The following is a 16045-nucleotide window of genomic DNA, read 5'->3' as shown; positions in this document are numbered from 1 at the left end:
GAGAGTCATACACTAACGTCCTTACACGTCATTATTGGGCCGGAAAATCTAGAAAAAGAAATAAAAGACTCCGCGTGATTGAAGAATAATTACTCAAGAGATATTATATTATATTTTCTAGTCCTAAAGCCGATATCGTGAAGAAAAAAACAATACGTCTTATCCGTTAATATTTTTTAACTTTTATGGTTTTATTATGTTCATAAACATAAGTATCAATAACAATGGTCCAATCACGACGTATTGATTTATCATAAAAATATATTCCATCGTATTATTAATAATATTGTACACTGCACGCGTGACATCATCACTCGCGGCGTCACACAGGACATTGTTTATTTGTTGTTGTTATTGTTGTAGTAGTATTATATAGTAGTAGTAGCAAAGGTAGTGTTACTTGTTAGTAGCACAGAATAGAGTAGTGCAATACTACCCATGTATATAATATAACACGCGCAGATTTGTTTCCGCGATACACACACACGCGCGCGCGCGCGCGTGCGTCTTATACCGTTGCAGTACTATATTAATGCGTTTTATCTTTTCCTGGTACCGCTGCTGATCTCGTCCGGTTTTTTGCCGACCCGCGGCGTGACGTCACACGAACCCGATTCGTATTTTTGCACTCGCGTGTGTGTGTGTGAAGGACAAGGGCGCGCATCATCAAGCTGCGACGAAGTGCGAAACTGCGAACTCCGGAAACGTGCGCCGCATAATATGATGCTCTTGGCGGTTGGACTTTGGACTAGTAGTTAGTACGCCACAACCGTTGTCATCGTCGTCGTCTTGTACTCGTGTGGTGGTTGCTTCGGCGAATTTTAAAAATAAAACGACCGTGTCCGCCGGTCATCGTCCACCCGGCGAGATAAACATAAATAATATTATGTACAAATTTCGTCACGACAAAAACCGCTAACGAACAATAATAACGATTTATTAACGCGCAGCAGTGTATGAACGAAAGTATTGCGTTATTTTTACCTACTGCGTTTTTTGTCCCTCTTATCGAGCTCGTAGTATTTTTGTTTTTTTATCACGTGTTTTTTGTTCTATTGTCCCAGCAAATTTAGTATGTACGCGTTTTTAAATAATTCATCTTAGAACAACAATAATGACTGATATTAGGAAAAAAAAGTCCTAGGTAACAAAGTCTAAAGGAAAAAAAGTCTCCAAACTAATATTTGATTTAAATTCAGTCTTTTATCATTATCAATACATTATGTTACATGTTACATATTTTATTGAAAATAATTAACAAGCAACTATAAATGAAATGAGCACCTTTCTAGGATTATAAATTATTCTCACATATTCACTAAAGAATATAAATACAAATTATTATTCACTACATAGTTAACTAGATATTTTCTTTCAGTTTAATTAATATTTACTAAAAATGCAGTGTTCTGAACTTTTAATAAAAAAATGAATTCGTTCACGTTCAGTCCTCAAAAAGGAACTCGTTCACGTTCTTTTAAAAATGAACGCATTCATTAGGTCGTTCATTTACTCGTAATTTTTGTTTATGAACAGTTTACCAGCAGTTTATATAAAAACCCATAAACACATAGGAGTCAGCCCAAAAACAAAAACACAATTTAGACTTTAGAACGTATGCATTTTCTGAAGTATCTAAATTATATTTTATACACATAATACATATATTTATTAAATAGTAAATAAAATGAGTGTCTTAAAAATCGTTCAAATTCATTAAAAATATAAGCATTGTGTTGTTCACTAACTATGAACGTGCGTTCATTTACGACTTTCTTTTTAAACATTGAAAAATGCATATTATACTTATACATAATAAACATATAAATATGTATAATAGTAGATTTAAATTATAATCATTTTATCGTATAATTATTTATAAACATAATAACATGTTAAATTTATTGAAAATATAATAATATAGAATATAAAATATTATTTAAAAAATAGAGACTTTTTCCGTTCACCATGCTGACCATACGAAGATCTCCGCGATGAAAGAGGGCGTAATTTCTTTTTCTTTTGTACCTAACCTAAATCACTGTTCAGCTGTATTTTTGTATTACATTAAGCCCTAAAAATATTGTGAATAGAAAAAAAAAACCATTTATAAAATTGAAATATCTACATGATAGATAATATTTAAAATTTGATTTTATTAACTTTGACCTATTTGTAAAAATGTACCTACTGTGGCACAGTGCTATATATAGTGTGAGTTGTAGTACAAGTACAACCTTACCCGTCGAGTGTTGTCGTTTTGTCTTATAGACTATAGTATAATTAGACTTTGATTAATTGATTATATAATACATTAATACGATTTATACACTATTACAGAGAAAATCCGTTTTTTTTTTTAAGAGAAATGTAAGGGTTAGAGACCTCCTCCATTAATTAATAAAATACTTAAATACCCAAGTAGGTAGCTCCATTTGGAGCCCTCCTACATCGTGCCATTTTTCATGTTATGTAATCCTCTTCATCATTATTACTTGTTGTGCTTAATTGTACTCGTATAGTTGTATATTTTCTTATATAAAAAAAAAAAAAAAAAAAAGAGAGAGAAATGTATTTAATATTAAAGATATTATAGAAAATGAGTAGCTGCCTATTATGCAAATTAATGGTTATTATCTGCTTTCGTATATCGCTATTTTACGATAATATAAAAAATAAATAAATATTATAAAATACGACATCCTTATATGAATATTTTGAATTTTCAAATAGTGCGTTGTATTTATACCATTAAATTTTATAAAATTGGTTAATTCACTTAAATTGTTTAAATAACAAAGATAAAATGCCAAGTGTAATTTTATTATTACGAACTTATATGATGGAGACAACAAATTTTTCAAATGCAACGTCCTCTTAAATTTATTTTAAATTTCTACTATGTTTATACTGTTTAGAGAGTATATAGCTGTATAGGTACGTAGTAGTTTATAATTTTATGTGTTGGGAAAATTGAGGTTTTATTTTATTGGTTGTGCATCGTGTCACGTGTGCCATAGGTAATAGGTTGATAAATAAGTAGGACAAAGCCATCCAGCAATTTAAACAGACTTTTATAATGTTATAACTTATAAGAAAAATAAAGTTAAAAGTGGCAACTGGTAGCTGATTAAATTAAGTTAGCAGCCCAAATAACGGTTTGGAACGTTCAATAAAAAAAGGAATTCGTTCAAGTTCGTGTTTTTTTTCAAACAAACGCATTCACGTTCACGTTCTATTAAAAAAAAAAAAAAACGAGTGACGTTTGAGGTATCGCTCACTAACTATGAACATTGAACATGCGTTCATGAACGACGTTCTTTCCAAACACTGAGTATATGTGGATGCCTGTGAGGTACCTGGACAAAAATGACAAAAAACTGAATAAACTATATAAAAAAAAAATACAACAATTATAAAATATTGATAACTTTTTAACTGCCATTTTTCTACAAAGTTAGGTACTTATAACTATTTTTGACATAAGGTACGATTTACCTGCTTTGCCAAACAAGTCTCATCTTAGTGTCGTGACTCCGAGTTTTCACTCGCAACAGTCGCAACAGGAAAAATGTACCTTAACTACATTGTCTACACTTGTTTTTTGTCATTTTCTTATTTTGTTTGACTAACCTAATTTTTATCCGATATATTTTATCATTCTTTGTACAATTGCTATTTGAATTTTTTTATATAATGAGTTCTATAGTGTATTTCATTTGCAAACATATTAATATATTATTTATTCATTTCATGAAATATCGTATAAGTACAGGGTATATCTAACCAGTCAGTTGAATTATTAATTAAATTTGCTAAAAAAAATTGTAACTATAATATCAATTAAAATATGACTCAATATTATGATCATAACGCCTTCTCAACAATTCCTAAATATTATTTTGTGGTGTACAGTGTACTGGTGTGAGACTATAAGCCTATTATTTTTATCAATCTACTAAACGCTATAAAATAAATTTATTAACTATTAGCACTAGATAGGTACATCTAAAATGATAAAATGTCTAAAATTAATTCTTACAAATTTTGAACGGAGAAATTATTTTAATTAAACTTCAAGACCCCGACCAGTCACTAGTGTTTGTCAAACGTGTAGTTGTGGGGAGGGGGTGAAGGGGGGTGGACCTGATATGACAATTTTTTGTTCAATGTGTTAGATCTGATAACTATAAATTATATTTACAATATTAAAATTGTACACATTAAAAATCAGCCAACCTAAGGGAGGGGGGTCTCTTTTACAAATCATTTAACAGTCACCGAAACTGTCAACTTTTAAAAGCAGTCAGAAATAAGGTGACTGAGTGTTTGAGTTTCATAATTGCGTCTCCTCGACCCTCGACCATAACTTTAACCACTGAATAGTTATACCCAATACACACATGAATCATATATGTACATATATTATGTTAATCAGTCTTAAAGTTCATTTTGAAAAAAGTTGAACAAAAAGTCCGAAAATATAAAATATTCTATCAAATTTGAATCTATAATAATTATATTATAATACACCTATATAGCAATATAGGTATTTCATAGTTTCACATTTATAGATATAATTAATATTCAAATTAATTACTAATGAATGTAATTACAAATTTTATATAATGTAGATTTAATTGACTATTTTGATACAACATATTATATTACTGGAACATACAGAAAAGTGGGGGTTACTAAATTCAGAAGAAAATAAATAAGCAATTGTATGATTATACAATTTGCATCCGCAATCTACTTGAAACAATAAACGTACACAAGGCAACATTCTACACTTACAAGTCCTCATAGGCAAACAAAATAATATCCAGGAAACCTTTTTTTTTTTACACAAATATATAGGTATTGTTATTTTGAAATTAATTACATTTTTTTAGACTATGGAATTTATAACATTAGGAAATAAAATAATTAAGTTGAGGTTAAAAATTAAAATCATATATTAGCAGTTTTGTTCAATATTTGCGATTATTTGTATTTAAATATTTTTTGACAAATGCATTTTAAACACAGTCATATCCAAGAAACTATTTAAATTATTCTTATTTAAAATAAAGACTAAAAAATAAAACAATATCTGTTTTATCCTCTAATCTAGTTTTAGTGTAGCTTGTCTAGTTCTCTTAGTGACTTGAATTGTCATTTTTTATCATTTATTTCTTTCATAATAATTTAAATACAGAAACATAATGTCATTATGACTGATTTTGTTTTAAGCTACTGATTTCAGTCAATTGCATTGTAACTTATTACCTAAATTAGGTTAATAATAATTAATACCTATTAACCACTAGTTTCTGTAGAGATACCAGCGTAATGTTAGCCCATCGGAGTGATGGACTAACATAAGTTATGAATTTATGACTAACAACTTCATCAAACCTTTGAATACATATCTTTTGCAAGTTATAAGTTAATAGCTAATCAATGATTCACAACTGATTCTATATAGACTCTTCATATATTAAAAAAATAGGTGTAACATTTTTTTAATATATCAACTATGAAAAAATATAATAAATATATACTTTGTCATGGCTACACCACATAAATGCTTAATCCATCTTACAAACAAACATCATACCAAATTTGGATTCAGCAGAAACAATTTTCTAATAATTTTTGCTCTTTTATATTAAAGTAATCATTTCTAATATCATCAAACTTAATAGGATGCCACGCCCGCATTTGATGTCTCAGTCTTACAAATGCATAAAAATAGTAAATGTATGTTCAGCAGTTAACATTTTACTTTGTTAGCTTAGAAATTAAATCGAATATACCTATTATGAAACTTGACAGTAAGAACATTATCTGTTTCGTTAGAAATTTTTTTAAGATACTTCAGTTTTTGAATGAGTTATGCATGTATAATAAATTGTAAAATAAAAATGCTCATAACTCACATAAAACTGAATTATCGTAAAAAATTCTTACAAAACACAGATAATAGTCGTACCATCAAGTTGTATAATAGGTCTATTCACTCTTATTTTAAATCTAATGGAATAAAACGTAAACTGCTTAGTATATATTTGCTATGTTACATGTTTATAAGACAGACAACAAATACAGGTGTTGCCGTTACGCCCTCTTAAAAGTAAGAATATTTAGTACATCACATAAGGTTTTGATAAATTGTAAATGTTAAAGTATAAGACATTAAAAACCAATATTTGACTAACTAAATAGTTCATTTTAAAATTAAAATATCAATAAAGCCAATGAGGTAGCTTAGATAATATTCTTACATTTAAGTTTGATCATAGGTTATATAAGTTGTTAGTTGACACATATAAATGTACATTATATCACTATGTGATAGTGGTTGATACTTAATCCCTTGTACTTAATGAGTATATGATTACTGTTTCAATAAATAATTATTAAGTACCTAATAATTTTTAACAATCAAAATAAGTGTTCATATATTATTATCTTACAAGTTACAAGTTATAATAGCAAAAATAATTACATTTCAATTTTCTATATAATAGCAAATAAATGAATCTATTAGGTAAAAGAATAACAAAAATAGTAAATTATATATGTAAAATAGTATGTACATTGTTATATTTTATATTATGTTCATTACATCAAAATCTAAAATGGAAAAAATAATAATTAAATAATGTTGAAAATCATGTGAATCTTTTTCTTAATTCAGAAAGTATACAACTCTATTAAAAGTATACAATAGTAATAAAGAGTGACTGAGTGATAATTTTATCGTTCAACGAAATACTAAATAATCAAAAAGTATACTAAGAGGAGAAATTAGGAAATACAAGATGTTATTGAAGCAGTTTAATAATATTGTCAATGGATTATAACAAAGAGTGAGCCATGACTTCATTGAAATCAAATGTATACTAGAGTACACTAATAATTAGTTATGATTGAGTTGATATTTCTACATGACTACATAATATAATACTCTGTTAGGTAACTGACACATTTATCCCCTTAGAACATTTTTTGAAAAATAAGATCTCCACAATCAATTACAAAATGATATTCACAATGTCCTGATCATTCTTAGATTTAAATTAAATTTGAGATTGTTGATTATTTCAACTCACAAAATTTTTTGAATTTTAAAATATTAATTTACCCTCTATTATTTAAAGCTAAATTGAACCCTTGTGTTAATTCTATAATACAATTTACATATTAAGTAATAAAATGTATGGGTATACTAACATTAATATAAATATAAATAATATATTATAAAATTATTTAAACTAATTGATACCTATATTGTATATTTAATCAATTATCATTGAACCTGGTGAAAGTATAAGACTTTTAACAATATGTATTCTAACTTCTTTTGCATTATATGTTTTTAATATTTATAAATAATTTTAAGTACTTATTTAAGTTTTAATAAAATAAAATAGGTAACCAATTGTATTACATTATTTTAATTCAAATAAATGTGTTTAAAGAGGTATATTTTCTGTTTGTTCAAATATATAAGTATATAAGTATGTTATATTAATAAATTAATTTACAATTAAGTTGTAGTTATTGATAGCCAGAACCAGTAATGTATATTATTTAAATTTATACAAATTATTAATGATAAAACCTATACAAACAAAGTACAAACAATGAGACCTAAATACTTACTTCATCTTCATTAAAGCTTTAATAACACAATAATTATTAAATTCCAAATTTTGTAAGAGATAAAGAATATAATGTTAATATAATTTAAGCTATACAAATTAAATAACATGTTTTAAAAATATTCCCAAGGTACATATTTTAGTAGAGCAGTCATACATTATTCTCCCTCGAACAAATTTAAAACAGAGGATCAACATTTTTAATATTATAATTTAAAAACATATATATAATAATATATACGATGTTCAATCATTTTTACAATAATCTGGTCTCACTTATAATATGGGATGATTTATTTTGACAAACTATAGGCCTAGCCCATTCTACAAATTCATCAATTAGAACTGGCCACGCTCCTTCTTGATCATAATCTGTCATCTCTTCATCAATAACACTAGCAAATTCTAATAAAAGATTCCACGTATCTCTAGGTATTGATTTATTATGGTGTTCCTGTAAAAATAGTAATTCATAAATATTTAAAAACAATAAAATAGTGGTTTAATTATTATTATGGTATGGAATAATAAGCAAGCGTTATAGACTAGAATTAGATTTTAAGAGGATGTGATACTTGCATGTGTTGTCTCATTTTACAATTGCGTAACATAGTACATTTTACGCTCAACAGATCACGCTATGCTTGTTAGTTTAAAAATTTAAGTGAATTGACCTCTTATAAAACTTAGTTAAGATTATTATTTAGACAATATTGTGATGTATTAACTATATTTTAATTTTGATGCGAGTTATAAGTATTTTAAAATTGTGAATTTTTAGTACATCTTAAAATACAGTAAAAAGCTAATGAGGTTGTTTGAATATTAATCTTACCACAATGCTAAACGTGATCTGTAGGACAAAAAATTTGATATGTTACGCCTTTGTAAAACAGACACAACACATGCTGGTATCACATCCTCTTAATTAATTTAAATTAATTGATTTAGATTTTATAAATTTTACAAATCACAATTTTATATCTAAAGATTAATGCTAAGGTAACCATTATATTAGCATATGTCTATATGAGACATATGCCTATATAATGTCATTAGCATTATATAGGCATAAATTTAAAATTATATTTCACATGAATATTTAAAACAAAACCATCAGGTATCTATTATAAATTATAATTATGAACTATTATAACTTTTATTTTAATCACTTACTCTGAGAAATTGGCACCATAGATCAAGGAACCTGAATCGCCCCACAAAAATAATGTTCCAGTAAGTAATAGCCATATCAAGGTCTAGCCCTTTTTGACCTATATTCTTAGCATAATTGAATGTAAAATAGTAAAAATCTTTGAATTTTGATGGATCTGAAAGTTCTCTTTCCAGAGTTGGTAATCTAATTTTTAATTTCTCTATTGAATCAGACCTAATAAAAATTATAAGGAACATAAATTATATTCATATGCAATATACTATGTTTGACTTATTCTACTAATAGATAAATTTAGAACCATTTTTGTATCTGTTGTCAAATAAATAATTATGAATAATTTACTAGTAAACATACTAATCTATAACCTAACTTTTTAATATTTTAAGCATACATTAGAAAGAGTATTCTAGAGAAATAGAAAAGTTAAAAAAATTCTCACAAAAGTAAAAAAAAATATTTCATTTTCATTATTGAAAACAAAATGTCGGTTATACACCATTAAGGTTTTTGGGTTATAATTTTCATTTTTTGGAATAGGTGAATACTACGTAAGCACTCCTGAAATCAAATATTGACATACTAAAATTACATCAAATTCTATAAAGGACGCACTTATACAGTTGCTATTCTTGTAATACGCCTTAAACCTAATTAAAGTTTGATCATAACAAGCATATAATGGTGTAATAAAAAAAAAAAAATGTTAAAGAATTTACTTTTTGTGCTTAAAACAAAATTTTTTCTTCTATGAGTTATATTAAATATGTCCATTACCCTGGAAAACCTTGTTTACACTATGCAATGTTGATCAAATAAATATATCAAAAGTTGGAAGATTAAAAAAAGATATTATAAATAACAGTTGAATCACAATTCACAACTCAACATATCAAAAAATTACAAATAAATACTTTAAAATTAATCACTTATACATTAGTTATAACATCTAAACATTGATACATTCTTTACTGACATTAATATTCTAAATTTTAAGTACATGTGCAGGAGAATACACAACTGTGTAATATATATAGGGGTTTAGTGTTATTTGAATTCAGCGATAATAATTTTATATGACAAGACATTAGTTTCATTTTTTATGAAAAATGGATATTGTAAACTTTAAATCTACTTTACACCCCTCATATGAAAAACGAAATCCATTTCTGTTTCCTCCCCCCTCCAATTTTACTTCTAAATGAGAAAAATTACTACATATATAGGGTAATTCACCAGATATGCTCACCCCCATTTTTCCTTTAATAATGAATTTATTATTTTGAATGTTTTATACTACTTAAGGAATGTCCTGTGTCAATACAAACTTCTGTTTTTCAAATAGAATCCCTCTTTTTTATGGTTAACTATTTATTAGATAACTTTTTTTTTAAATTTTGATGTACTTAATTATAAAGGTTAACGAGTAGTTTCTTAATTATAAAAATGTTTGAACTAAGAATAACAGTCCTTAAAAATAGTTTTATAAAAGCATAAAATACAAGTAATATTGGAACTAGTGTTTATGATACTTAGGTCATTTTTACAAATTATTTATGTTGATGGAATAATTAAAATTAAAATCTACCAAAGAGGCAAAGACATATTGTCAATACACATATTTTATAAATCTAAAATATGAACCTTCTTACAACACAATTTTAAATAACTCAATAACTAGGTATTAGAATTTTGATTTAAATACAAAAAAAATATCTACTAAATGAATTACAGTAAAAAATTGGGCTTCTCATTTGAAAAACTAAAATTTATATTGACACAGGACACAGGAGTTAAGTGGTACAAAAAATCTCATGAATTTGAAAATATGGTCTTCAAGTATACTCAAAGATTCCAATATCAGATTTTGAATAACTGCATTATAAAAAAATAGGGTAATCATAATTTGTAAACCACCCAGTATACTCGTATAAAGAAATTTTTCACATAAGGACCCTTGAAACAGAAAATACTACAAATAGGATTATAATAAATAAAATATAATTTTACCAAATATTAGTAATAAAGGTATAGATAATACCAAAACCTCCACTGCACTACTGCATACAAAAATTAAATTTTAAGCCTTTTATCGAAAAAAAAATGATGTCTTTGGATATAAAAATATAAATATCTTAACCTAGCCAGTGATCATTAAGAGAAATTGTCTTAGATTTACATACTTAAGATTAGATTAGTAAGAATAGTTTAAAAGATATGATTTATTTTTAACTATAAGATTTATATCATAAAAAATATAAAAATTACCCCATTTTACTCATTCCATTTAAAAATTCTTGTTTAGTGAATTCACATTGAGCTGCTGCTTGACATTTCCAAGCAATTATGAGTACTAATATTGAATCTGGAGGTAATTTAAGTTCATCTAGCAAACGCATAACACCTTCAACATTAATTTTGTTTGGTTCAGCTGGATCTAAAACAATATATATATATTATGCTTAGATAAATAAACAAAATAAACCAGCTAATCATAATAATGTTATCTTGTAAAATTTATTTTATTGTACTCAAGTACCTATTTGTAAACAAAAATTATTAGTAAAGTAATGATAGTAATTAATAGAAAAAATAATATTTAAGGTTTATTAAACAAAACTGTCTAACTAGAATAACTAAAATAAAGTTCTTACGATTTGAGAATAATGTCTATAGTTTGAAATATAATTAATGCTATAAAATTTTACCACGATATCTAGCATACAAGGCCTCCAGCTTTCTTTTATCAACAACAAAACTTAATTGGGTGTTGATTTTCACAGTTTCATATTCATGTGGATTTTGAAAAAAGTTATCGGACGCTTGTTCTAATTTCCAGTCATTTTTGGCTAAACAAAAAATTGCAACACTTTCAGATGTCTGAGTGAATGTCATGAACTTTTTCACTTTATCTTTTTGAGATGATTTTAATTTGTTCTGAAAATCAAATAAATTAAAATAAGATAATAATTAGATTATATATCATGTATATACAAATAAATAAAAATGGGCTATCACAAAAATTTAAATAAATAGGAATAGAAATGAAAATAAAGATAATTTAAAATTAGTTTAAAATGGTCTTGCAAGAACAACTTAATTTATTATTAGTTACAAAGGTCGCTTACCATTTCGAAATAATATTGGACTATAAATTAATGATATATTTTGCAACGTAAAATTGGCGAAAAAATGTAACTGTCCGATATTTTTAACTCTCGTGTAGACATTTTTTTTATTAATCACCGTCCGAATTAAGAATTTATACTGATATCAAACGACATTTTGATAAACATTCCAAATTAAAGTGGCTAATAATTAATTGTTAATGTATAGCAAAATAGTAACAAAAGAAAAGAAAATATATTTTTTATGAACAATAATAGGTATTAACAGTAAAGTTCGAGTGATAATCCTGTAATTATAATCACTCGTAACAGTGTCGACAAAGATATCACAAATTGTTTTGTTTGACATTCACGTTGAAAATATTGTTAACCTGTATAATATGATTTCATGTAATCACTCATATAGAATAAACTAGATTGCTAACAATAACATAGCGTCTGTTTAATTGGTTGAAGCCATTGGCCGCCATGTTAAACGAGGCCAATGTTCGTTATCACTTGTGTTTATAAGATAACGTAAAAATATTTATTATTTTTATTATTATTATAAAATAATTACTATATCACAGAATTGAATAATAATTATAATTTCTAAAATCTAAAATAATAAAAAATTATAACCATAATTTAACGTCTAACCAAATAGTTTAACACTTTAACATAATAATAATTATTAATAAAACAATAAAAACTATTACAAGAATTGTGTAATTTATTATACTGAAATGTAAATGCATAAATAATTAATATAATATATCATATTGAAAAGTTACATATTATAAAATAGTCTTTGTCAGCCTGCTTTAGTCACCTATTATCAATATTTAAATACTTGTGATGAGACCCATTGGCCATTGACCTCTTTATTTTTTTTCCTTTTTATGGCGGATGGTTACTTTACGTCGTATAACAGTTAACAATCTAGTTTTTATTTTATATATCTGTGCGTAATGTCTGTACGTAAGTCATGTCTTTATTATTGTAGTGAATACTGAATAGTGATCCCTCACTAACGCAGCAACGTCTATATTTTGAGTTCTACGACGTTGGACGACGATCAGGTTTTTCAAAGGAGAAGGTTGCAGAGTAAAACGACATAACGTTATTATTAAATGTTTATTAGGTAATGTCAAAAATAAAATGATATAAATTTGATGACAGGACGAAAAGTATCTGCCCGAAAAGTTAGTAATCTATTCACTAAAACAATGGGAGAAACTTAGTCTGGCGGCTATGTGGAGTGCACGGGCTCTACGACCAGATAAGTTCTACATGTGTGGGAGATTTAACTAATTCTGATTTTGGTATGGACGAAGTCTTGTATTTATGCAGAATCTTGGTGGTTTAAGTCAGGGGCGTATTTATGGGAGTGGCTAAGGGGGCTTCAGCCCCCCCCCCCCCGAAATCCAGGAATTTTTTATGAAGTCTGCTTATTATGTCCTATCAGATGTAAATTTTCTAACTCATATAGGCTGAATTGGGAATTTCAGTTGGAGAAAATACCACAGCCCTCCCCCTAAAAAATATCTAAATATGCCCCTGGCTTAAGTGTTACAAGTAACTAATAAGAGACTAGGAGGTGGATCAAAAGGTACCGACGGGGTTGTTGTTATTACCAAATGTAGTTGAAGGCGGTTCCTATTCGTAGCTTTTTTATTAGTTATCAAATATTTCTACGAATTGTAATAAATCCGAAGTGGTAATAAAATTATGCTGTTTTTGCAAGGCTGAAGATGCGCATTGATATATAATATGAAATGGTGATAAAATTAAGTTGTTTTTACGAGTCACGTCGGCTCTTGGCTATTTGTCACTAATGTTAAATGTATATTATTTATACATCACTACATTGCAATCATATAATATATAAAATAATAAATTGACTCTGTCGGTTTACCTACTCATTATTTATCAAAATGGTTTATCATCTTTCATCAGTTTTTTATGTACAGGTGTCAGGTCCGTCAACTCCGGTTATAATAACCACCCGTATCTCTAAAAGCAGTTTCAAATTAACAAAATTACAGTAAAAATTATTTTTAAATTAAATTAAAAATAGTATGCACTTATCCATTAAATAAAAGGAGGTAACAAGAGCTCTCCATCTTAATCGTTCCTATAGAAAACTGGTTTAGGTTAGGTGGGAAAAAGATCTCCATCGTGTGACAGACATAGTATAGTGATCCGAATTAACCATCACTTTTAGCCCATTTTCTTCAAAAATAATACTGCAGTCCTAACACAAACACACGAAATTCAACAATTTACACCTAGTACTTACAACTTACTACCTACTAAAAATGGCTCGTACACCATCATCGATCGATATTCGATACCGAATATCATGGTTGAATCATTAATCACTGTCATAACTCACAGACACATGACTACATACTGAAGGTTTATCTGCTAGACCCTGTATAAACCACGGACTAGGATATAAGATTAAATAACGTTAATAACAATGCTTGTCCCTTAGTGCGTAGAGTCCTTATGATTTTATAGAAGCTAATTTAAAAATGAATTCGTAGTGGTACAATAAATTGTAATGTTAAATAATAAATATGTTAATGAAAAGAGTGAGAATAGTTGGAAAAATTGAGAAAAAAAAGCAAAAAAATGCCAACGGCACGTAGTGTTCCCAAGCGGTCACCCATCCAAGTACTAACTACGCCCGACGTTGCTTAACTTCAGTGATCGGACGAGAACTGGTGTATTCAACGTGGTATGGTCGTTAGCGTTAACTCTGTGGAAAATAAAAATATTTAAACTGACTAGTTATAGCAAAAATATCGTTCACATTTTTCCATATTGCCGATTTGCATGAAATCTAATTTTTAATATTGCATTTCAGCTTATAATTATTAATGTATGCTGAATTACTCATTATTAATGTGTAATAAATAATGAGATATTTGGACGGTACCTAACATAGCCACATAGAAATAGGCCATCTATAATTTGTATTTCGTCTTCATGATGTTAGGATATCATATATCATTATTCATTATAAATTATAATAATATATATAAATAAAATTAATTTAATATTTTTTAAATGTTAAATATTTATACTATACGGGTTAAAATCATTTTTGTCGAGAAAAATTATTTTAATAAAAGACAATTAGTAATATACAGTGGGCTTAAAATAAATATTTGATAAAATAATTGTAGTTGAAAATATCACTGTTAGTAAGTGATATAATAAATTAGTAAACAATCCAGAAAGGCAAAAAATAAAAAATAAATTGGAAAAACAAGATTTTTTCAACAAGTTTTCTACAAAATAAATTTAGTAGATTTTATAGTAGGTACTTCAAAAATGAATTTTTTAAGGAATAATAAATTGAATTAAAAAATAATGGGAAAAAGTTCTAAAAGTAAAAAATGAATAATTGTTTATTAGTAGAAAAAACAGCAAAAAAATGCCAACGGCACGTAGTGTTCCCAAGCGGTCACCCATCCAAGTACTAACTATGCCCGACGTTGCTTAACTTCAGTGATCGGACGAGAACTGGTGTATTCAACGTGGTATGGTCGTTGGCGAAGGAGGAGAAAAATATAAAAAAATTTAAACTGATCAGATATAGGAAAAATAATATTCACATTTTTTTATATTACAGACTTGCACTACTTGCAGTAATCCAAGTCACAACTAAATAAATCTATGTTATAACTGAATTTTAACCTGTATTAATCAAATTATGCTGAATAATAATAAATGTGTGAAAAATAATGAGATATCAAACAACTATCTTTTATGCTTTTTTTTATTATAATTTCTAACAGTGGCGTACGCAAAGGGGAGTTAACGTGCTGAAGCCTTCCCCATTGATAATATTGTTTGTTTTTTTTTACCCGTGGTTCCATACAGTCTCTATTATTTAAATTTGTCACAACTAGGTACATATGATTAAGAAAAGAAGAATAAAGAAAGTACCTATCTACTTTATTTTTCAAACCTTATATTAAAATAACTGAGTGATTTTTTATTTCCAAGCCCTCCTCCCCACCAGATTGAAAAATACTGCATAAGCCACTGGATTTTAAATTTAATGCCACTATTCCCGCATCGCATGAACATTT

The 16045-nt window shown here is 27.2% G+C and overlaps 1 protein-coding gene and 2 non-coding genes across 3 annotated transcripts; all 3 read right to left on the bottom strand.

Annotated features, from left to right (window-relative positions):
* Positions 1-5546: 5546 nt before the first annotated feature.
* On the bottom strand, positions 5547-12201 carry SCCRO (defective in cullin neddylation 1 domain containing SCCRO). The gene is made up of 5 exons (XM_089226846.1): positions 11958-12201; positions 11538-11766; positions 11098-11266; positions 8832-9045; positions 5547-8109 (listed from the first exon to the last, which is right to left on the bottom strand). The coding sequence occupies exons 1-5, from the start codon at positions 11958-11960 to the stop codon at positions 7912-7914; spliced, it is 813 nt and encodes a 270-aa protein (XP_089082972.1). The 5' UTR covers positions 11961-12201; the 3' UTR covers positions 5547-7911.
* Positions 12202-14577: 2376 nt separating this feature from the next.
* LOC149056400 (5S ribosomal RNA) lies at positions 14578-14696 on the bottom strand. The gene has a single exon (XR_016191815.1). It is a non-coding gene; the product is annotated as a 5S ribosomal RNA (ribosomal RNA).
* Positions 14697-15385: 689 nt separating this feature from the next.
* LOC149056399 (5S ribosomal RNA) lies at positions 15386-15504 on the bottom strand. The gene has a single exon (XR_016191816.1). It is a non-coding gene; the product is annotated as a 5S ribosomal RNA (ribosomal RNA).
* Positions 15505-16045: the final 541 nt, after the last annotated feature.

The sequence above is a fragment of the Diuraphis noxia genome, unplaced genomic scaffold (genome assembly GCF_037042655.1).
Source record: "Diuraphis noxia isolate RWA-SAM2 unplaced genomic scaffold, SU_Dnox_SAM2 contig0004, whole genome shotgun sequence".
In the NCBI taxonomy this organism is placed as follows: domain Eukaryota; kingdom Metazoa; phylum Arthropoda; class Insecta; order Hemiptera; family Aphididae; genus Diuraphis; species Diuraphis noxia.
This window is presented reverse-complemented; position numbering and strand designations above follow the sequence as displayed.

Coding starts and splice junctions, on each gene's coding strand:
- SCCRO (XM_089226846.1), bottom strand. Junction 9,046..11,097: donor AATGGAATGAGTAAAATGGG/GTAATTTTTATA, acceptor AATTTTTATTAG/GTCTGATTCAATAGAGAAAT. Junction 8,110..8,831: donor TATGGTGCCAATTTCTCAGA/GTAAGTGATTAA, acceptor CTATTTTTACAG/GAACACCATAATAAATCAAT.